Source organism: Larus michahellis, chromosome 1 (assembly GCF_964199755.1).
Source record: "Larus michahellis chromosome 1, bLarMic1.1, whole genome shotgun sequence".
In the NCBI taxonomy this organism is placed as follows: Eukaryota; Metazoa; Chordata; class Aves; order Charadriiformes; family Laridae; genus Larus; species Larus michahellis.
In genome coordinates, this window is record NC_133896.1 from 5,059,431 (window position 1) to 5,082,467 (window position 23,037).

General features: G+C 45.4%; 1 protein-coding gene across 1 annotated transcript in view; it reads right to left on the reverse strand.

Moving 5' to 3' along the window:
• Positions 1–23,037, reverse strand: part of SFMBT2 (Scm like with four mbt domains 2) — a 122,870-nt gene that overhangs the window by 84,959 nt on the left and 14,874 nt on the right. The window contains exons 3-4 of the mRNA XM_074573219.1: positions 16,657–16,751; positions 13,104–13,344 (exon numbers count right to left, since the gene is read on the reverse strand). Coding sequence (XP_074429320.1) covers positions 13,104–13,344; positions 16,657–16,751 — 336 coding nt within the window. The remainder of the gene's footprint in view (positions 1–13,103; positions 13,345–16,656; positions 16,752–23,037) is intronic.

A 23,037-nucleotide genomic window follows, 5' to 3' on the forward strand; every position in this document is an offset into this window, starting at 1 on the left:
CTCAAAACAGGCACTGCCGGATATTCAAGGCGTGGAGATCTCCACAGTCATGACTGAGGCCCACAGCTCAGGGGTCTTTGCTTGAACAAGGACATTGCTCCTCAATGACAACTCACCAAGCCACAGATCTCAACCATTATACATTTTGTTCTGTATTCACATGGTTTGCACCAAATAGTTGGATGATGTTAAATGGTGGCTCAACACAGAGCCCCAGGGACAATACTTCTAAAACTTACTGTCTTCTCAACCAAATTTTTATTAGGACCCTCCTAGGGTCTTTAACTGTAAAATAATTTACATCCTTCCATCCCTTGGCACCTAAATGCCTTGAGAGGAGGATTTTTCTGGTTTGTGTAATGGAAGGAAGGGGTTTTTGCAACAGTCATCAAAGCAAGATTTTACCTAAAACGGTCTCAAATGCACCTTCCAAAAATCCACCCCATTTCATCTGCTGCTAAAGAACAAGGAAATCTCAGGAAACTTCTACTCACAGAAAATCCTGATGCCTGCCCACAGCCTTTTCCTGCAATGTTTCCTTGGAAATGCAGCTTCTCATTCACAGTCTTTGCCTCGCGCTGCAATTACTCCTTTCCTCCCGTATCTTTGTTCCTCCAGCACAACTTGTACTAAATGTCAACTCCAAAACCAATGGTTTAGTCACAGCAGCGGCTGCAGTGTTACCCTGCCGACTGTGACCAGAATTACGAGCAGCAGAAGGCGAAGCCGTGGGGTCTCAACTGCTCATCTTAAGCCCTTCGAGCACCCTGAACAGAGCTTGAGTCCCAGCAAAACGTGCTTTCCTTGCAGGAGGTCAGGAGCCGCAGCAGAAATAGGTTCTGCCAATGCGTCAGGCTGGGTCAGGCAACTATTGGAGCTCAGCACTACTGCAAGGAGTTTTGCTCCATCAATCTTTGACGAGGATGAACCCTTTTGCTGGGCAAAGGGCTTGGGTTTTGATCTGTACAGACACAATCTCACACGTTGCCTAATAACACTAAGAAATAAATTAAATATAGCTTTATATGAGTTTGGACAAGCAAAGCTTACTCAGTTTCTAATACAACCCCTCTTTTTTGTCACTGCCCATAGTGTGGCACAAACATCATAGGGACGCACACCATCCAGCCAAGAGGAATAAATTTCAGTTCCCAAAGCTGGCCACTACAAAAATAAGTGCTTTTAGATCAGTGGTTGGGGGGGGGGGGAAGAAAAAAGGGGGGGGGGGGGTGGAAAAAGAACTTTTCACAGCAAAAGAAGTTGAGAAATGCCCCATTCCATGCACCTGTGTCCAAAGGTGCAATCAGTGCCCCAGTTTGAGCAGATCCTCAACTCACTGAGCATCCCTTTCCAAAGGTAGCTCTACCCCTCCTGTCACCCTCGCTTTTACCTCCCTACTGTGTCTTATTTGCTCTTCACTTGCATGGTCCAGCTGTGAAAGAATCAATTGGCTACACTCCTGCTGTTCCCAAGGAAAAATCATGTCTCTGAGGAGTTGTTTGTTGTTTTGTTTTTTTTTTTTTTTTAAACTATCACAAAGCCACAGAGCACAGAGCTAATACATATCCTGATCTCTTCCTGGCCATTTGTTGTGACAGTGAACCATAAGGCAATGATACTAGCACATCCGAGCCACAGCTTTGCCAACAGCCTGAGCCAGAGGAGCATTTCAATCTCCCATCACAAATTTGTGCAGCAAACCAGTGCAGAAGCCCGCAAGCCTCACTGCCCACCTAGGGCCAGACTCCAGAGCACTTTTGGCCAGTTCCGGTCCTTTACACAGGAGGAAACTGGGTGCTGAAGAACTCCAAAACTCAAAAGATGCCTGCCTGCTTACATTCAGGAATGTCCAATGCTCTCAAGCAAAATCCCTGATGGATAATGAAAACCTCAGCTGGGGACCCATAACACCTACAGCTGGGATGGTAGAGGATGGATGGCTCCTCCAGCTGTAGGATAAAACTGAAAGAGGGGAGATTTAGATTGGATATTAGGAAGAAATTCTTTACTGTGAGGGTGGTGAGACACTGGAACAGCCTGCCCAGAGAAGCCGTGGCTGCCCCATCCCTGGAGGTGTTCAAGGCCAGGCTGGATGGGGCTTGGAGCAACCTGGGCTGGTGGGAGGTGTCCCTGCCCAGGGAAGGGGGGTTGGAACTAGGTGAGCTTTAAGGTCCCTTCCAACCTGAACAATTCTATGATAAGGAGAAAGTCCGACTCTGCTCTCTGCCTTGAAAACCCAGATACACACCACAGGGGCAGGATGAAATGACTCATTCTTTGATATTCAAGCATCTTCCAAACAGGAGAACAGGTATCAGGAGAAAACAAGCAGATCCACGTACAGTGCTGTGTACAGAAATGAACTAATATCAAGCTTGACTGAAAAAGTTGATTAAATTAGTTTAATTTAAAAGCCCAAACAAACCCTGAAGGAGGTTCTTTGTTTATTGCTTTTTACCGACAGCGCACGTTACTGAAGAAGCACCATGTGGGCATGAAATATTTATTCATTAAATCTTTCATAAAGCTCCAAACTATTGGCTTCTCTCAGGATATATTTATAACTTGTCAAAGTCCACGAAAATCACTGCTTTTCGTTCCCCCACCTCCATCCCCCTCCAGACTGTTTATAAAAGGATTAGGCTTTCAGTTTTCACTGCAATAAGCCTGATCCTCAGCTCCACTGTTGCTTGTACACAAGGTGTTGCTTCCTTAATCATAACAGGCTAGTTGAAGTTAAAATAGTTCAGCCTTCCCCCTACCACCCAAAAGGGACCCCTACAGTGCTGCAAACCACACTGCTGCTTTACCGTGTTCCTGCCACGGGAACGGCAACATCACTCATTTACAGAGGAAGGCACCATGCACCGGTAGCAACCCATGGAAATAAAAGTCAGGACAAACAATCCCCAAGTAAGGGAAAAGCACTCAGAACATGCATTTATTTCAGTATCCATACGTCCGAGTCATTCATTATCAAACCTCATTCCATCGGTGAAACCCCTTCTTGAACCCTTCCTTGGCTGTCAGCCAGCCTACAGATTAAACCCATGCTCCAAGTTAATAACACACTAGCGTAAACAGTGCTATATTCTCCTCAGTGTTAGCTGTAAAACTATGTAATATTGTTTTACTCGGTTTACTGACTGTATAGCTCAGTCCAGCACAGGAATGAGGATAGGTTTCACTGATAAATTAAAGTACTTTCCACCCATAAGCGTGCAAAAATATCCAGGGTTTGCATTAAGACCGTGCAGGGACAATTGCATTAGTGAAACTGCCACTCTCTGAGAAGTTGCACTGACAGCTAATCTGGGTGCAGGCCAAATCTAATTTCCCCAAATAATCCTGAACAATAAAAAAGTACCCCAAAAGGGATGCTGAGCAGGTACTTTAGGTGCACTCCAGGGTCCCACACAGTTTTGGTGGCCACAGTCACCATGTGCATCCTGCCTCGCTGGACCACGAGCTGTCTGGTCAGGCCTGCTCCTGTTTCCCTTTCTCCATTTGTTTGTGAGAATAAATAAATATAAATACAGCATAAGCAGATGTCGTTGTCCCTGGAAACTAGGTTTGGTGGGTATGTTTCTGCTGAAACGGCTTCTCACTGGAAAATTAGGTTTTGATTAAAGTGTGTTCTTTTCTTGCTTTTAATAAACAGAGTCTACTTCATGTGCAAGCTTTGGATTGTTTGGCTTTGTTTTTTTTACTGTAAACCTAAACCATCTTGCATGGCTTTGGTTTTTCAAACGCCTGATCCTCAGCAAGGGCTTCGCCAGCACCTCATGGGGCATCGAGGAGAAGACATCTCAGGATGACTCCACAAGAAGAGACCCGACCCTCGTCAGAGAAAGTCTAACCCAGGCTAAAGGGCAAGGAGGGATCTGCACCCATGTATGAATCCCATAAGGCACTGCTGCAGCTCAAGACAACATTTTGGGTACTTAATCCCAGAAACAACTGTCATGACATTTTTGAGGGGAAAAACAACAACTTTTTTCCAAAGGAAAATATTGATGAGAACAAAGCATAGGCTTCACATTTATGGGGTTTGTGAAGGGGAAAAACACCTTTTCTAAGTCAGTTCCACCAAAAACTCAGAGAAGCACAAAAGGTGACCCCAACTGATGAGGCTTCATCCCAGGGGAAATCTTCCCCTTAGCAGAGAGCCCATGGCCACATACCTAAACCACCAAGTCAATGCAGAGCCGAGGCTGGGCAGCTCATGGTAGGTACGTTCTCTGAGGATCACCTCCACCGCACTCCCCGAAAAACTTGAAACAAAAGGACCTTTGTTTAACCAAGGATTGATTTTTCCCTTCGATAGCCTCCATCACTCATGGCGGTCCTGGCTAAAGCCAGAGCAGCGCACACCTCGCATTTCCCACTCACAGTGTTTCTTTGTCTGAGTTTCCCCAACAGAAACACCAGGATAAATCTTTTACTCCCGAGTCCACCTAACAACCTGCCAGCATCTCATCCCCATGAGGTTCTCTGCAACTGTGCCTGCAGACCTGAAAAATTATATTAAAAGGAAAAACAAAATGGAACAGGTTGACCTCCAGCCCAGCAGACCTGGAGATGCTCGAAAACTCTGCATTTGATAAAGTCTACAACCCAAACTTTTTGCGAAGCCTGTCCCGCTGCCCAGGCTGTGCCACATTTACACAATCGCTCAAACAATTACTCACATTCCCAAAAGACACGCGGGGGCCTGTTACACTCAGTTTACCCCAAAAGGGCCTCACTTGGCAATATTAAGTCTTTTGAAAGTAACTAAAGCCAGCAGTAAATCCAAAAGATTTGCAGTTTCACACAGCAGTGAGAAGACCATTTTCCTCGTTCAGGCAACATTATCCTGATGCTGCACGAGAAATGGGCTAACTCTTGAATTTTCACGTCCCAGACTGAGCCGTCACATGGCTCCCATTTTCACATCCCATGACTGAGTCACGTCAAGGAAGGGAAGGAAAAACTCCCATGGGTGCTCTAACGGAAATATTTACTTCTTGGGAGTAAGTCTGCGAGGGGCTACGTGGGGCCGGCGGGGAGATGCCAAGCCACAATATGCTCCAGCGATTTCCAGCTGCTGCCAGCTCCCAAGAGACATCAGAGTCAACTGGCATGGCTGCTGCAGGGCAAATTTTAGCCCAAACACCCCCGGCTCTAGAGCCAAAGCTGGCATTATTTTTACCTCCCTTCGTCTCTTCCCCTCTGCCATCATTAGGAGAGCAAAGAGAAAAAAAAACGCTATTTTTTATATGCTCGTTAAGTATAATCTGCTAAATGTTCTACGCCAATGCATAAAGCTGCCTACTATGCTAATAGACTATTTAATTGACATTTATTTGCTGACTAGTTATTTATGCTAACGTCACCCCTGCATAATTAATAGTCTGCTAATGTCGACTTGAAAAGCACACATGAAACACTGTACTGGGAGCCATTTGCAGTATCTAAAATAAAGAAATCCTGCAATCTATTTACATCAGGTTAGTCTAAACTTTGACTGAATAAGAGGATAAGGATCGGGCAAAGAAGATACAAAAAAAAAAAAATCTACATACTACTTTAGAAACATCCACAGCCTTTGACAGTACAACCTGCCAAAGAAGATTTCTGAGTTTCATTTTACTTGGCTCGAGGGCCCAGCTCTTAGCTGATGTAAAACAGCGTAAGCTCAGTGAATGCCTACTGATTTTCTCCAGCCTCAAGCTCTTAGGAAGTAATATTTCAGGTGAGCCTTCAGTGAAAGAACTAAACTGGGGCCAGATCTGCTCTCAATTATACCAGTAGAAAAGCAAACTCACCTCAGATAAGTCGGTGGAGGCGAGCCAGCTCCTCACAAAGATAAAAGGAGAAGCCCACCCTGCCCATCTGATCCCTCTACCTGCGCTATTATCACAGAACCTGCAGGCATAGTTTTAAGTTTTATTTCCTCTGGGATGAGATTACCAGGGGAAAGTTGGCTTCAGTTAAAGAAAACCACCAACATCCATGATCTCATTTTCTGAGAGAGAAGCTCTGGAGGCTCTCATCTATTTTCAGAAGCATTATCTCTGTGTCACCTTCTGAAGAACTTGTGGACAAGCTTTGCAGACACAAGTGATTTCCAAGAATGACGCTGAAAGGCAAGTGTATGGGCCACATCACCACCACCACCCCAAGCTGTGCCCCTCAAAAATGCTTCCTGTGCACCTAGGGAGTCTTGAATGTCACCAAATCCACACGCCGAGCAGAAAGAGACTGCTCAAGGCCCAGTCTTCTCTTTGCTCCTGTCTCACCATCTCCCAATACTGCTCCTGTTCCCAACCCGTGTGCCCCATTTTCTCTCAATCCCACTAGTTTCTGCTATAGTCCAACCCCACCATCTGTTATAACCACTACATCCATCGATGATTTCACTTGAGCACTAACGAAATGGAAAACCTGGCTCAAAGTTAACTTATTTCTTCCATCTATCTATTAATCTATCTGATATCTTGCACACAAATCAGCTGAGCAACACAGCCAACCACCTTTTGACTACGCAGAATCCGGTGAGTCCTCACAACATAAGTTTTGACATGGCCAATTAGATCCACTTCTCCCTTCCCTCAAACTCAGGGAGAGATTCAGACAATAGTTTAAAAGAAAAAAGCAGAAAGCAAGTTTTAATTTGAAGGCAACCTGGTTTGCTGTGGTTTAAAACAAGTTTTACCTCCTCTTTTATCCATACCCTGCCCAGAATCAGATCCAGCACTTTGAATCTGAGTGAAATTCCCCTAATTTGGCCTGGATCTAGGCTAAAAGTTAACCTGACCTGAATGAAACACAAAAAACTATTTCAAATAGTGACCAAATTATAATGTTCACCTTCACAGAAAGTCTGGGCAAGCAAAATGCTTTATGTCCACCCCTCTTAATGACGTATTTCATAGAATGGTTTGGGTTGGAAGGGACCTTTAAGGGTCATCTAGTCCAACCCACATGCAATCAGCTGGGACATCTTCAACTAGATCCGGTTGCTCAGAGCCCCATCCAACCTGGCCATGAACACCTCCAGGGATGGGGCATCTACCACCTCTCTGGGCAACCTGGGCCAGGGTTGCATGACCCTTACTGTAAAAAGTTTCTTCCTTCTGTCTAGTCTAAATCTTCCCTCTTTTAGTTTAAAGCCATTACCCCTTGTCCAGTTGCAACAGGTCCTACTAAAACGTTTGTCCCTGTCTTTCCTGTAGGCCCCCTTTAGGTACTGGAATGCTGCTATAAGGTCTCCCCAGAGCCTTCCCTTCTCCAGGCTGAACAACCCCAACTCTCTCAGCCTGTCCTCACAGCAGAGGGGCTCCAGCCCTCTGATCATCTTCGTGGCCTCCTCTGGACCTGCTCCAACATGTCCATGTCTTTCCTGTACTGAGGGCCCAACACCTGGACGCAGTACTCCAGGTGAGGTCTCATCAGAGTGGAGTAGAGGGGCAGAGTCACCTCCCTTACCCTGCTGGCCACGCTGCTTTTGAGGCAACCCAGGATTTCAGGGTTGTGAGTGCACATTGCCAGTTCATGGCCAGCTTTTCATCCACCAGTACCCCCAAGTCCTTCTCCTCAGGGCTCCTCTCAATCCCTTCATTCCCCAGCCTTTCTTGATACCAGGGATTGCCCCAACCCAGGTGCAGAACCCTGCACTTGGCCTTGTTGAACCTTATGAGGTTCACATGGGCTCACTTCTCTAGCCTGTCCAGGTCCTTCTGGATGGCATGTAAACTCAGGCATGTGAACTGCACCACTCAGCTCGGTGTCCTCCACAAACTTACTGAGGGTGCCCTCAATCTCATTGTCTATGTCATTGATGAGGATATTAAACAGTACTGGTCCCAATTCAGACCCCTGAGGGACACCACTTGTCACTGATCTCCTTCTGGACATTGAGCAATTGAGCACTACCCTCAGGATGCAACCATCCAACCAGTTCTCATGCACCACACAGTCCACCCATCAAATCCATACCTCCCCAATTTAGAGAGAGGGATGCTGTGGTGGACCATGCCAAAGGCCTTACAGAAGTCCAGATAGGTGACATTTGTAGCTCTTCCCTTGTCCACTGATGTAGTCACTCCATTATACAAGTCCACTAGGTTGGTCAGGCAGACTTGTCCTCAGTGAAGCCATGCTGGCTGTCTCAAATCACCTCCCTGTCCTCCATGTGCCTTTAGCATAGCTTCTAGGAGGATCTGTTCCATGATCTTCTCAGGCACAGAGGTGATGCTGACAGGTCAGTAGTTCCCAGGGTCCTCCTTTCTACCCTTTTTACAAATAGGTGCAATGTTTCCCTTTTTCCAGTCACGAGGGACTTTCACCTGACTGCCATGACTTTTCAAGTATCATCGAGAGTGGCTTGGCAACTACATCAGACAAATCCCTCAGGACTCTGGGATGCATCTCATCAGGTCCCAAAGACTTCTGTATGTTCAAGTTCCTCCGGAGGTCACAAACCTAAACTTCTCTTACAGTGGGAAGGACTTTTCTCCCCCCGCCCCTGCCTTGCGGTCCATCCACTCGAGAGGTGGGGGGAGAGAGGCTGCCAGTGAAGACTGCAGCAGAAGAGTCATGGAGTCCCTCAGCCTTCTCCTCGTCCGTTGTTACCAGTTTGCCAGTCTTGCTCATCAGGGGACGTATACTTTCTTTGACTTTCCTTTTCTGGCCGACATACCTGTAGAAGCCCTTCTTATTATTCTTTGCGTCCCTTGACAAATTCAGCTCCAGCTGTGCCTTGGCCTTCCTAACCCCATCCCTACTCAACCAGGCAGTATCCCTATAGCCTTCCCAGGATACCTGTCCCTGCTTCCACTGCCTGTGCATCTCTTTATTGCCCTTATTTCACTTGATGAAGCTCAGCACCATTTGAGAGGGACTCACTTCATGCCAGGATCAGGCTTTTCAGCTTTAATCCTCCTTATAGTGGTGTAACAGAGAAGTAAAGGCTGCTTCCCTACACATAGTCGCAGTACGACTGACCACCTTGATCACCAAATCCAAGGTTAGATGGTGTTCAGAGGTTTTCTCATCTGCACCAGTTCATTGTAAAAATGAACTGGTCAAAATACAGACCTGGTTCTCTCCCTGCTGTATTTCTTTACAACTCCCGTCTCCTGGTTTACACGGCGAGCAGACTGAAGCTTACCGCGTGGATCTGCACACAGAAATGCCCTATTTGAATTTCCATCTGTCAATAACATTAAAGCAGAACCACCGTGGCAATTACAAGTGTACACAATAATCTTGTCGTCCAGTGTCTTTAGCGCATCCCAGAATGCATTAAGATAGTGCCAGGAGAGACTCAGCTCTGTTGGCTCAGCTGTAAATCTGCAATCTGCACAAAAACACCCAAGTGTCAATCAAAAGACGTTCCTGCTCTCCGCGTGGTTCACAATGCATAATTTAACTACTACACTTGTCAGGTTCTCCACGCTGCTCTTCTACCCGATGGTAAATGCGTTCACCAACCCAACTGTCATCAACAAAGGAAAACAGCACATGGAAGTAACAGGCTAAAGGAGGAAAGACAACTCTTTTCCTTTCACAGTTAAAGAAATTGCTAGTAAGGGAAAGTTTAGTTAGACTTAAATTTTTAATGCTCAATGGGTAAAACATCCCAAGGGATGGAAGATGTTGAAAACCAACCGTATCAGCTCTGCGCTGAGGACAAGAACAGTGTTTGGGTAAGACACAGGAGGGGATAAATTCTGTCCCTGTTTCCATGTAGGCTAAGATAATGGGGAAATTTTAACTAACCGATGGAAAGTCTATGTTACATCCCACCCCTATAGTCCAGAAAACAAAGCCTATTATACCACCGCAGCCTTGCCACTGTCAAGAAACTCTGAAGCAGGTTGTCCTTCCTCATATGTATTAAAATTGCTGAGGGGCCTTGTCAGAAAGGATGAAAATTTCGCACTCAGCTACATCAGGCAGTAGCTACCCACTGGTCTACACCACAGTTAATATGCAATAAAATAAAAAAAATAATAAAAAAAAAGAAATCTCTGTCCCAGGACGTGACTTTACAGCTGATCAGTGCCAAAGCTACAGACCATAAGGACAGCTTCACACTTGCCTCAGCTAGTTCATGAATAAACATCCAATTCATTCAAATGAGTTCTATATTAACTAATTTAAATAATTTTCATTTTGCTTTGAATGGTAAACAGATCTATTCTGCCAGGATAGTTGAGTTTGCAATTCAAATTACACACCGATTTGTAATGAGAAAAATATAATTAATGGCAAAGCTTGAAGTAACTACAATTTTACTCCTTTGATTTCCTGCAGGGAAGGAGGGGGCAGAGGGCAAAGCTCGCAGGCACGCGCGCGCTCACACCATCCTTTCATAAGCCAATACATTTTATTGCAAACTCAAGTATTTGGCTCGAGCAGTTCTATTCTGATCCACTGCACCATAATGTCATGGGAGGACATAACATGACTTGACATTATACTCGCAGGCACCATGATGCAATACTAACGTCACCCAATAAATAATCATGTAACAGTCTGTAAATTAAATGACTTCCTTCTATTGGGATCATAAACAACAATTATTTGGCAGCTGCCCCTTAAAAGCTCTGTGTGCGCTGAACGTTAAATCAAGCTCTATTGATTTGCTAAACAGAACCAGCCCATTTTTTCGCATCTTTCTCCCACCTAATGAAATTCTTCGTCCTATCGCTCAGTACCGTTCTTGTCTGGCATCACATTTATAAGACGAGCGCAGATCAGTTCCGATCTGATCAGTAAGCAGAACCATAGCATTGTCCCAGTGCCGGTATTTATCCCGTTAAACAAGTCCTTCTTAGCAGATCTGCTTTTTAACCAAAGCTTTCAGCTCCTGATTAAAATCAAACCCAAAGGACAGGTAACCGGCCACATTGTTTGCATGGTCTCGCCAACAGATATCCTCAATTGTAATCAAAATCTGCAGAATCAGGCCCTTAGAAAACAGTCCATGCAATTTGAAGCTGGCTTTCGTTTCTTCCAAAGGTTTGGCCACAAAATAGCGTGCAATGCTAAAAAGGCAAAAAAAACCTCCACGGGAGCTCATAGAGAACATCACTTTCTCTATAACCAATGCAAAGTCTGATCCTGCAGGCTTCACCAGGTAAAACTCTCAGAACTGCAATGAAATTTGGCTCGGTAAGAGATATTCACTGATCAGCAAAGCAATTACGCACAGGACAAACTCCAGACATCTGCATACGGTAAGTTTAGTGCTCACAAGCTACTTTTAAAAGCTGGTCAGAGCTCAGTTCTCCCTAGGAAAGGCAAGGGGCACTCTTGAAAATTCGGCTTCTTCCCTGTGCTGTCCCAACGGGAGCTACGATCTTTTGAAAACCCACCTTTGATCCCTGCAGGCAAACACCCAGAGGAGCTCTGCCATTTATGAGCACATCTTTTCCAAGGGAGAAAAGTCCTGAAGGCTCAAATCCTCCTGGGCATTTTTCGATGCCACATTCCAAAATACGACTCAAGCTCTTAAGCGCTTAAATCTCTTCTGAAATTACAACCTACGTATTTAATTTATTCTTTCTGAAAACCATACTGAGACGTAATCAATAGAGATAATTCACTGAGAATGGGAAGCGGGGTGAGGGGGGTAGAACAAAACAGGGCATCTGCCCAAATTTAAGACCCTGGTATACAGTTACATCACCCAGCCAGAGGAGAGAGGGCGTATGACGCACTGCACGTTTGCGGTCATTCAAGCAAGACAATTCACACAAAAGTAGCGACAACCCAAAGAGCAGATTCCAACATTTCCATGAAAAGCAGCTGCCTCCGGTTATAAAACAATCGTTATTTTCTATTACAACAGTCGATAAGATCTCTTACCCCTTGACCCTGGCATTTTGAGATTTAGTTTACGGCACTGTATACCTTTCTGGTAACATTGATTATAATCCATGTAATACAAGGTAGTTTAAGAGTCCAATAAAATAAAATATCTAACCCTTCTCACATCAGTTTGATTTACTAGCGCTAAGCCAACAGATTTCGCAGCCATGCCTGTCTTCAAGACTTCAACCTTCTATTTATTCCAAAGACACAGACCGGAACAAAAAGGCAAGTTTAGTTCAGAGTTCAGCACACGAAAGGCAGGAATGAGCCCATTTCAGCTCTGATTCAAAGACCGTGCCTACAGCTCACTTCAGTGGGAGGTCAGGCGACACCTACACCAGGAGAAATCACACATGCTACACATACTTTTTCAATGGTCACATGCAACAGAAAGTAAAAGAATAACTTCAGCAGTATAATCTCTAAATGGGACTTTGCTTAAGTACACACACAAGCTGGGGGCTAAATATTCATCTCTTCTTCCCCTGATCCAGAACAAATGGGATATATGGCGGGAATACGTATGAGTAGCAGTGACAAGTACGCCTCTGCTTGGAGCTATGTAGTGGTAAAGACGAACGGCTGTTCCTCTGCTGTACGCAGCCAAAAAAATACCATGTTTTTCTTAACATTGGGGATAAAACTGTACTATTAACAAACCACTCAGTAACCTACAGTTCTTGCATTCAGCTTTTGTGCACTTAAGAGCTGATAATCAGAACGTGGCATAACCTATGATCACCCAATTTAGCTACCTTTAATGGTGTGTATCTACCAATGGCATTAAAAGCTTCAAGAATCTGTCAATGGAAGGTTCAAACTTTCAGGGAAAAACACTTGAGTGCACAGCCACCTTCTGGTTTTGGTTACACCCAAACTGATCTTGCTTATTTTAGTTTATTCTCACTCTGAATTTCATCCCTCCTTCCTGTAAGAACAGGACAATTTTCTCCCCAGACTGAAAATCACAGCTTTGCAATTTAGCAGTAAGTTTTCTTGTTGAGACAGCTTCCTATAGAAACGCCTTCTGTTGTTACCAACTAGAGCGAAAGCACCTTTGCTAGAGACCGACTGGCAAACTGAATCACCCATTGACCGGTGGGGACCTGACCCTGACTGCATCACCCAACACCAGTTGAGGATCTGGAGCACCCATTCCAGATTGACTGCAAGTCTGGAGTTTAACCACCAGCCCAACACTAGAGCATGACCTTAACAAAACACACAGAACTTACCATCTGGAGGCATCAGGACCTTGTTATTCTGTGTACACCAGCCAACGGGGTGAAGATCTGCTGTCATCACGTCACACCAGAAATCCGCCCTGCGGTCATCTCCATAGCCACAGTAACGAAGCAGTAAGAGTTGTCCACATGTTGTAATGATTGTAGCCACCCAATATGTGTCCGGATTGCTCTTGTTGGCCACTTCTAATTTCATCCCTGGTTGGAAACTGCTTTGAAGGCTGATTTCAACCTTACAAAATGAGAAAGGCATGGTGTTACCTTTTCTTCTTTGCAGGGAGACCCCCTCCCCAGCTAAGCAATATAATGCTGCCCTTAAAGAGCATCTCTGGGATAGAACATGAGTTGATTGTGCTCCTTAATCCAACCACCTCCCCCACACTCTGTCCAGGCAGGACCATTCCTACTTCATTGGCATATATCCCATCATGCCAATCGTCCCACATGGTCCCATCATAAATCTCACTAATGCCTGCGAGAAAGGTGGTGTAACTGAAGTTGCGTTTCCCACTGCACAGCTCCATCAGGCAAATCACAGGACACATGCGTGCTAGAAATGCAGGTACTAAACACCTCAAGGAGTTAAACCCAAGTATAATTAGTCATATAGCAACACTGAAGCACCTCTTGAGGCTTGACGAGCATCAAGGGCTGAATGCTGTAGCAGGCAGTTCAAGAAGAGCATTTCCACTAAATATATCCCCAGCAGATCAAGCCTCAATTCGTTCTCTGGTAAATAAGGTATGACCCATGGCTGAAAGACGCAAACAGTTTGGGTCATTGTCTTGCCATCTGATGGAGAAGTCATTTCCATTTCACAGAAACTTCAGAGTTGGAAGGGATCTCTAGAGATCATCTAGTGATTTATCTCACCAGTGATAAGTGGAAATGACACTTGCCTTAGGGCACTGGAGATGCCAGTGCATCTCTTCTAGGACACTGCAGGGACTGCTGTTAAACACTAGGGCCTGCTGTAGGCACACCATAACTTATCTTCCAAGGGCCAGTGGGATGCCCCTAGCTGCTGTTGATAAATAAGAGGTGGATGTTGGTGTCAGTCCACTAGTTCCGATGACAGCCTTGTCTTCAGAAGATCACCCAAAATGTAGCCCGTTACTCCTTACAAGATGCTTAAAGACAAGTTCTTACAGGTTTCTTAGTACCTTATCTCCTACTGAAACCAGAGAGATTATAAAGTCTGGTTTAAGACTGTCTCTGAATAACTTCTCATTTAAATGAGAGGTTAAAATGCCTCTTTTAGTCACAAAGATAAATATAATATGGTCTACTTGGCCACCTAAGGGCTTCTCAGACTTGAGGATGCCAAGTCGTAGAGAAAACACTGCACTCCTCTGGGATGTCAGCAGTACTCCCTCAATCATCTCACTCCAGCTTATGACACAAGTGCTGCCCAGACAAAGCCATTTATTACTTGCATTCAACAACAATCCATGTGCCTTTACTTGTGTGGGCACTGCCATCAGCATCAATGTCTGGAGCCACAGAATAGTTGAAGTTGGAAGGGACCTTTGGAGATCGTCTAAGATTGAAGGTCTGTGACATGTATTACTTAGTCAAAAAATAGGATCCTAGCTCTTGTGATGCCAAGCGTCTTCATAAGTAATCCAGGATACACGTTCATTTGCAGTTTTTCTCCTTGCGCTCACCGTAAGACCAAAGTGGCATTCTGGAGGCAAGGGACTTGCAACTGGAAATCACACAAAGAGGGGAAACAGGTAATATAATCTTCTCTGATGGCTTTCAGGTTCCTGGCCAACCCAGGGTTTTCTGAGGATCAAGTTTCAGATCGTGAAGCATAGTCAATAAGGCCTGTTCCCAGCACCAGGATTGAGGTGCTGCAAGACACCACAATGAGCACGAACAGCAGGGTGAGGTGGGCATCTCCATGCACCTAAAGACATCCTTAAGGGCTTCAGGAAGCATAAAACTTTTACTTGGATCTGGTATTTGGGTTAGGGCCCCAAGCAGAAACCTGGAACAAAATGCCCTCACCAGACAGCTGCTGGACCAAGGATAAACTCTACAATAAACCTGTGGCATTGCCCTGTAATTCTCCTTATGGTCCTTTGTCCTGCAATACTCAACTGTTTTTAAAATGGAAGCAAAATAGGGGATGAAGGATCGTATTATTTGTTCAGATGTAGACGGCAGAGAGGCTTTCCATCGCTGCTTCTCCTTACCCCTTCAAAACAAGCCAAGGAACCACCTGGAGACCAAGGAGGTTTAACAGCATGAATGCAGTCATCCAAATAGAGACTTCTGTTACAGTAGCAACAGGTTCTTTGAGAAGCTTCACTCTCGCTGCAGCACAACCGCACTGTTCCCAAAGGGCATCTCTGCCAGCAAACAGACTCGGTGTAAGGCAACATAGAGCATCATAGCTAAAACCACTCTCTTCCCGCTGAAGATGTCTGCATCCTCCAGAGTGTGCAGACCAGCCAAGTGAAGCTGGGAAAAGAGCCAGCACAACTGACGAGCACCGGTAGGAGAACTGGCTGCTATCCACATCCAATGGGTCAGGTAGGAGGATGAGCAGCACCTCATGGGATTTGCAGTTGAGGACAGAGAACCACCATGACTTATCGTGGCTTTACTCAGATGAAGGCACCACACCACCTTCTCACTAGGCCTCAACATCTCTCATGGCACAGCCTTGTGGCTGAATGACAAAGATGTCCTGGAAAAATCTACAAACGTGGCCACACATGCACACCCTTGACTGTGACAAAGATCGCCTTAATTTCTGTCCGATGTCCCCATGTGACATCACACACATGGAGCTGAATGGAAGAGGTTAAACAAATGGTAGTGGATGGAGAAACTGGTCCCAAACAACAATATCCTTGACTGTGATGGGCTCTGAAGACAGAGTCCTTTCTTCAAAGCATGCTCTGATCTTCTTCATCAGTCAAAATTTCAGAGACTTCGAATGCTACTTGTGCTAACATGGACCAGAACCACGGACCATGCTGTAACTACCGCGGATGTCTATATGAGCCACGTTTTTACCCAGGAAAAGCATCACCTAGCCAAGTACTCGGTTCTCACGCTCCTGAGACAGCATCTCCAAGCAGGAGGCTGAGAGATGGGTTCCTATGGGCCATGATGGACAATAGTGTTGAGTGACCCTGCTAATCAGTAAACCTTGCATTAAGAGCACAGCTTTGGAGAAACACAGCACTCTTGTGAGATGAATCTCCACAGGTTGGGATGGACAGCAATGAACAGAGAAGAAAAAACAGATGAAGAGAAAAAAAAAGTGCATTATAAGCAAAAAGAGAGCAAAAGCCCTCAAAAATGGAAAATTTGAACCCAAGGCAGAGGATAAGGCAGTGGCATAGACACAGCGCTCTGAGCTAACACCTAACGCCAGCTAGGGCCCAGTCCTACGCAGGTTGCTGCATGCACAGAGGGACAATTTCTCCCCAAAATGGTCAGACCCCACCTCAGTTCTCCAGGGACCCCCTGAAAACCAGAAGAGGAAACGCGCACAACACCAGCAAAGCTCAGACAAAGCACGTACGTGTTTGAAGGAGGTGTGGGGAGCAGCGCTGGCTCCTGTTTCCTCCAGGAACTCATCCCAGTTGAAGTCTGCGTCCTCAATGCTGGAGCCCTCATCTGGTCAAAGGAGAAAAGAAAAAAAAAAAAAAAAAAAAAAAAAGGCAGCCTAAAACACAGCCAAAGAAGGCAAAAGTTGTGTTGAAGAGTTCAGGGTGAGAATAGCAACCAGTATAAACACCAACACAAGGGAAAACAGAAAGCTTGTTTTAAAGATCTGTGCTTATCTAGTTTGACCGACTCTCATTACGCTTTCAGCAGACTTTGGGATTTCATCAGCTGAGACCTGGAGACCAGAAATGACTCTGCTTTCACAGCAGCGGGGGAACAAACCAGTCATACCGCAACAGGCACTTTGTGCTCTTTTATTTTGTATTTGATGACTCTCTTGCTGCAAGGAAGGTGGCTGCCTGCCCGCTATCACAAGGGTTCGATGGCCTTGCTCGTGCCCCAAAATTGGGTCACCCAGCGCTGTTAATTACAGCAGTGGCCATAATACTAGACATTGCTTCTGTCGGCTGAGCAGAGTGTATAGCAAACACCCCAACCCTTGGGGCTGGGGAGCCCCGGGTTCAGTCCTGCCACCCTTCTCCTCCTTCCTCAGCATCCCTCCACCCAGAAGTCGCAGCCAATGCCCCCGCGCTTCCCTCTTCCCCCAAAACTACAGCTGCTTTTGCCCAAACCCCCCACCACCCCTCACCAGACCACTATTAACAACTTCTTCCCTGCGCTTGTCCTTGACCCATTTCAGGTGCAGGCTCTGCATCACACCTCCCCCATCCGCACCACTGCCCCACACGATCCTTCCCCACGGTGAAGGACTTGATGTTTTTACTTTTTTTTTTTTTTTCTTTATAACTGCGCTCAGTAGAGCAGAGCTGAGGCCTCAAACCATCGCCGAAACACACACAGCAATAATTAAAAATAAATCTTCTTTCACTTACAGAAAATCAGCCAAATCTGATTGTTTTCATTTTGTTCCCAAGCAATCTCACAAACCCAGTTTCATCCCCAGAGCAAAAATATTTACAGTCTAGCAATGAGCTCTTTGCAATAAGCATTTATCAGGCAAACTCTGCAAGACCCTTACCTGCCCAAACATTCATCAGCGTGGTCATGATGTAATTAAAGTGACTCATGACAAACTGAATTAAGAAACCTCCCCAGACAGTTTTATGAAGAAAACGGCAGGGTTAATTTATTGCAATCATTGCTACAGGTCTCCACTTTTCAGGACCAGAAAATTATGTTGTGCAATGGGAATCTCTCATTATTAAAAGGGGAAGATACAGGTTTTATTTGCTGCCTATGGAGCCAGACATACATAGGTGAGGGGAAAAAAGTGGATCAGAAGAGGGTTTTTGAGACAGAGCTGGTGGAGGGTAAAGATCTGTCTGGGAGTTCAGAGAGGAGCACTGAGCTGTCATCGCTGTTACATGCTTTGCACATTGCTGCATCAAGTCTAAGGTCTCACTCCTTGCCTTAAACTCAATTAACCTGCTTAAATACGAAGACGTAAATCAACATTTACTCCCGTGACAAAGTGGCTACCGGATGACTTTTCAACTCAGCAAGACAAGAAATAACACACCTCCACGATTACAACCTGAAAATAGACAAATTCAATGTAGAATAGGGGACGGGCCTTGTTGTCTTGCTTGCAATCATTGCAAAGAGCTCCAGGCAGAGAAGCTGACCCCGTTTGAGATATTTGACCCAAAATGAGGGGTTTGCTCATTCTTGACTAAAAGGTAAGTCACAGCTTAACCACAAGGTAAGCGCTTGGTGCAAAAATTGCTACGAGTTTCCTTCATCTATATCATGCAGGCAGGCAACTTTGATCATCAGGGAAATTTGTTAGCCTTAATGTCTACAACCCTGTGGAGTTAATGTTTTAGAGAAGAGCCAGGTCCAGAGATTTCAAAGCTGAGCCTCTAAAATAAAGTACGTTAGTCCATGAGTAGATAGGCAGACACGGTTATCCATCCCAGGCTTAAAATTACTCCGATTCTTAAGCAACTTTCTACCCTGAGCAAAACCACCCACTAAAAGTCAGCAGCATCTGATATGAAAAGCAAAAGGCGAAAAGCTAGGAGTGCATCCCTCTGCCTGGTTGCTCCCCACTTCTGCATCCGACCGCATTTGTGGTGTTGGGATGAGCTGCTCAACAACCCCAAGGACATCTTCACCTCAGGATATCTGACACGGACAGGACATTTCCAGGTCAGCCCTGGGTTCTCTTCTCTTCTGCTCAGATACTTCTACTTCAGAGCACAAGGCATCTCCCTCAGCCCATGACACTCCCTGTACGTTCTCAGATTTTAGTACTGCTTTTTGCTCTAACCTGCTGGGTGAGTCCAGACAAGCATCTCCCTTTCTCCAGCCTTCCTCAGTAGTCCTATGGGAAGTAGTCACTCCACAGAGCTGTGGAAGCAGGGATTTTTAGGCAGTTCAGCACACAACCTCCAGCCCTTGCAGGGGGCAACGTCTCCAAGGTGACAAAATCTTCTCCAGAATTTGCCAACAGCACGTTAATTGTGTCAGCATTACAGCTCCTCGTTATGGATGCAAGAAGTCCTCCCGCACTTCATAATCTTACTCCCCATGATCTGTTCTGCCACGTGCCAACACAGAGAGACTCACTGGCCCCCCTGCTCCCACAGCCCCACCAGCAGGTTTGTTCACGTGCAGTCCAACAAAACTCACAACAGCACCTGTTTAAAGAAATATCACCCGGATCTCTCCTTTCTAAACCCAAATAGAGAGGCTTCAAGACCCTGGGGGAAGGCAGTGTGAGAGCTGCAGCCTGCCAATTCATTTTCCTCCGCCACATCACAAGTCTGACTCCTCCAACATGTTTTATCTGCAGACTTTATCAGGAAATTACTTTTACAAGGTCTGTAAAAATAATGTCAGGGTATACTCATTTACCACAGTATCAGTGTTTTATTTTGCTTCAATTTATCTCAAAGGATTTTGAAGGGACTGTAAGTTTCCAAAAGTGTTGTGTTTTTTTTTAATGGACTTTGTTCCTTTCTAGAAATCCGGTGGGGGGGCATCCAGAGCAGAGACAGCATGGCCCAGGGAGGAGACCAGCCCAAGGGACCCAACCCCATCCGTGCCAGTAACAGGGCTCTACACAAATCTCCTCATCCATCAGAAAAGCCCTACAGCCGAGGAAAAGGGGACACCTCTTCCCAGTCTCTCTCAGTTGCCTGGAGATCCCCCGATTGAAACACAGATAGATAAATGCAAAGTCTCTCTTAATATACGACAACAAAGATTGTGCCCACTTGAAAAGTGGTTATCACAAAGCCGATCTGTTCGTCACTCCTCAAGTCCAATGCTCCAAGAACAAAGTCCTGGAGAGCCGCAAAACCTCAGGTGCCAGCATTTCACAGAGCACCCTGCAAGACGACAAATTCGGCATTAGGCCTATTTTACATATCATCTCCCTTTCCAATTACTGGTACTTAGCCCCAGTGCTCTTTCTTAATGAAAGAGTCAAGGCTGGCTAGTCTACAATACGATGACGTATAAACAAGCCCAGGATGGAAAATAAAATCAACAAGTCATTATCTGTGAGCCTCCCAATGGCTTTACAGTTCTCATGCATTGACACTATAAAAATGCAACTGTTCCAGTTGTTAACAGCCTCCTGGGATGTTTGGCTATGGGATATAAAGGGGATAAAAGACCCAAAACCTGTGGTTCCAGAAACACAGATTTTTTCCAGGCTTCACTGAAGGAGAACGTATTTGTGGGAAATTGCTTAGCTATCTTGTTTATAGCATATAGATAGATTCATGACTTTTTGAGTGAATAGAGAACTGAAATGCTTTAGCAGTTAACCACCAAGAGAGGAAAGTGGGGGAACCTGATCAACAACAAAGCTCCAGCATGGCCTTGGGAGAGTCACCGAGATCCACATCCCCAAAGAAATTTAGGCACCACAGGCCAATTCTTCTCATTCCAAAACCAATGTCTACCATTGGCCAAATGAATCTCATCCTCGAGGCACCTCTCTCCCATGGATATAAATGGATCCAATGGGGACTAGATCAGGCTGCACATCCCTTGCCTCCTCCTGGATGAACAGACATCCGTTAGAAGAAGACAACCTTGTATGACCCTCTCCCCAGGTAAATTCCTGTCATCCAACTATTTCTGATTCAGCGGTTTTCTTTCAACAAACATGGCTTCTAAGCAATCAGTACGATGCATCTTTCTTCCATAATTGTGTCCAATTTCCCTTTGAAGCCACCTGAAATAACCAGAACCACTGCATACGCCATGGAAAAAAAACCAAAAACTTTGTGTGGTCTAGCAAACCCACAGCACAGAAAAGTTTCCATCTCTCCGTGTCCCACCTAACATGCGGAGTTTAAGAGCCCAGCGGAATCCATAAGCATAACAGCAAGACAAATGGTACTACCCCACATCTCAAACACATTTTCAGTGCAACACAGCCAGTTTGCATTTTTTAAAGGACATCTTTCTCACTTTTCTCTAGCCCTGCTGACCTCTTGAAAGACCACCTTCACTTCCATCTCAATTGCACAAGCATAATGCACTTGCTTGCTAAGTGTTGCCCAGGTGGCCACTGGCAACCTGCAGGCCAAATGTGGTGCCCTTGTTTATTATTTTCATGGTAAATGTTGCAGAAGATGGTTGCACAAGGGGCTGTGCGAGACAGCCCATCCTCACCTGTTAAGCTTTTTGGGCTTACCAAGTCACGACAAGGACCACGGCTCATAGTTTAACTGGGAAGGTCTCACATTGCTGTGAGTCTTCCCCCCAACCAACTCATTAGTGAACATGGCCAAGATTCAAAGACCAATCACAACTTTCCAATTGGTGGCATCAGAGAAAATCACGGAGTCACTACAAGAAGTGAAGAAATTAAAGGCTGGGTGGCCAAATTTCTGAAGTGCTGAGGGAGAAGCGGTGAAAAGCAGACCAAAGACACAACGTTGCAAACGACTTCAGCACAGCACCGACCAATGAAGCACAGATAGCACCACCCGAGAGAAAAGATGTAAAAGACCCTGAAGGCAAAGCATGCAGAGCTTTAAAGCAGTCACCCCAAGGCTGCTACTGTTGCGCTTGAGGAGCGTTGAATCAGTGATTCACCACTGGTAAGGACACCTATTTCCACCGCAGTAGATTTAAGGCATCCCTTTAGGAGACCCACCTGCAACCCCAGACTTTCATCTGCCCTTTACATCTTAGGATCCTTTTGTCAAAAATAGCTCTTACGCAAACGCAAGCGAGTCTGGGAAAAGCATTCAAGCACATGAGCACCAACACAAGTACCACAATGCAAGAACGAACCCTTGCGTTGCTCTCCACAAGTTCATCAGTTGAGCTCTCCCACGCAAACACAGAGCAAGGATGAAGTTGCACGTTACAGCTGAGCCAAATTAACAACTCAGTGCCACTGGGAGAGGTCCCATTCCCACCAGCACGTGCTCTTGTGCTCTCCTCTTCCTCCACACAGTTCAAATCACACAGCTGGCAGAAAATTATTGACTTCTTTTTTTCTGGATTACCTTTCTGCCAGGTTAGTGAGTTGATTTACTCAGCCCAGGGTGTGATGGGCAGCAGAGGTGGTGCAAGAGAAGAGATGGTATAAAGAGGGGTCTCCCATTTTGGCATCAGAAAGTATATTTGGTCTAGTCATAATATGCATCTTCACCTTAAGGTACAGTCTCCTCCTGTTAAGGCTAGATATGGGAAGTTAAAGCACCTAATTTCAGCAGAAATCACCAGAAGCTAGCACTTATTTTTCTGTATCTACAATGACAGTGCCCAAATTTAGTAAAGTGAATCCTCACCTTTAGGTGCCCATCCCAGAACACTACAGAGCATCCAGTCATACCCATGAGCACAAGGACAACATGCAACCACCTCTCCGCTGGCTGGCCTAATGTTTGTGAGGCTCTCTCACCTGAAGCACTCAAAAATGTTCTAAAGGAAACGAAGGTGAAGGGTCAGAACAAGGGAGGAATGCTGTAATTTCTGAATGTTCATTTCCTCTTTTGACCACGAAACTCCAACAAAATAAGAAAGGATGGGTGTCGTGGTTTGGGACGAATTAAAAGAAAGAACACAATACGATGTCCTGGGAAAGGTTTTCCATTGCTTTTTGTATAAATTTTGAAGAGCTGCTACATACTGTAGAAGAGATACAGAAAAGAAAAAGCTCCAACTTCCCAGCCCATCAACTAGGGATCCACTTCAGTACTCCATGATATGGGACATGTCCAATCCACAAGACTCAAACACGGCCTTCAAGCTGCACAACCATCCCCAATGCTCCCCTGGCAACACAGCTGTCCCCACC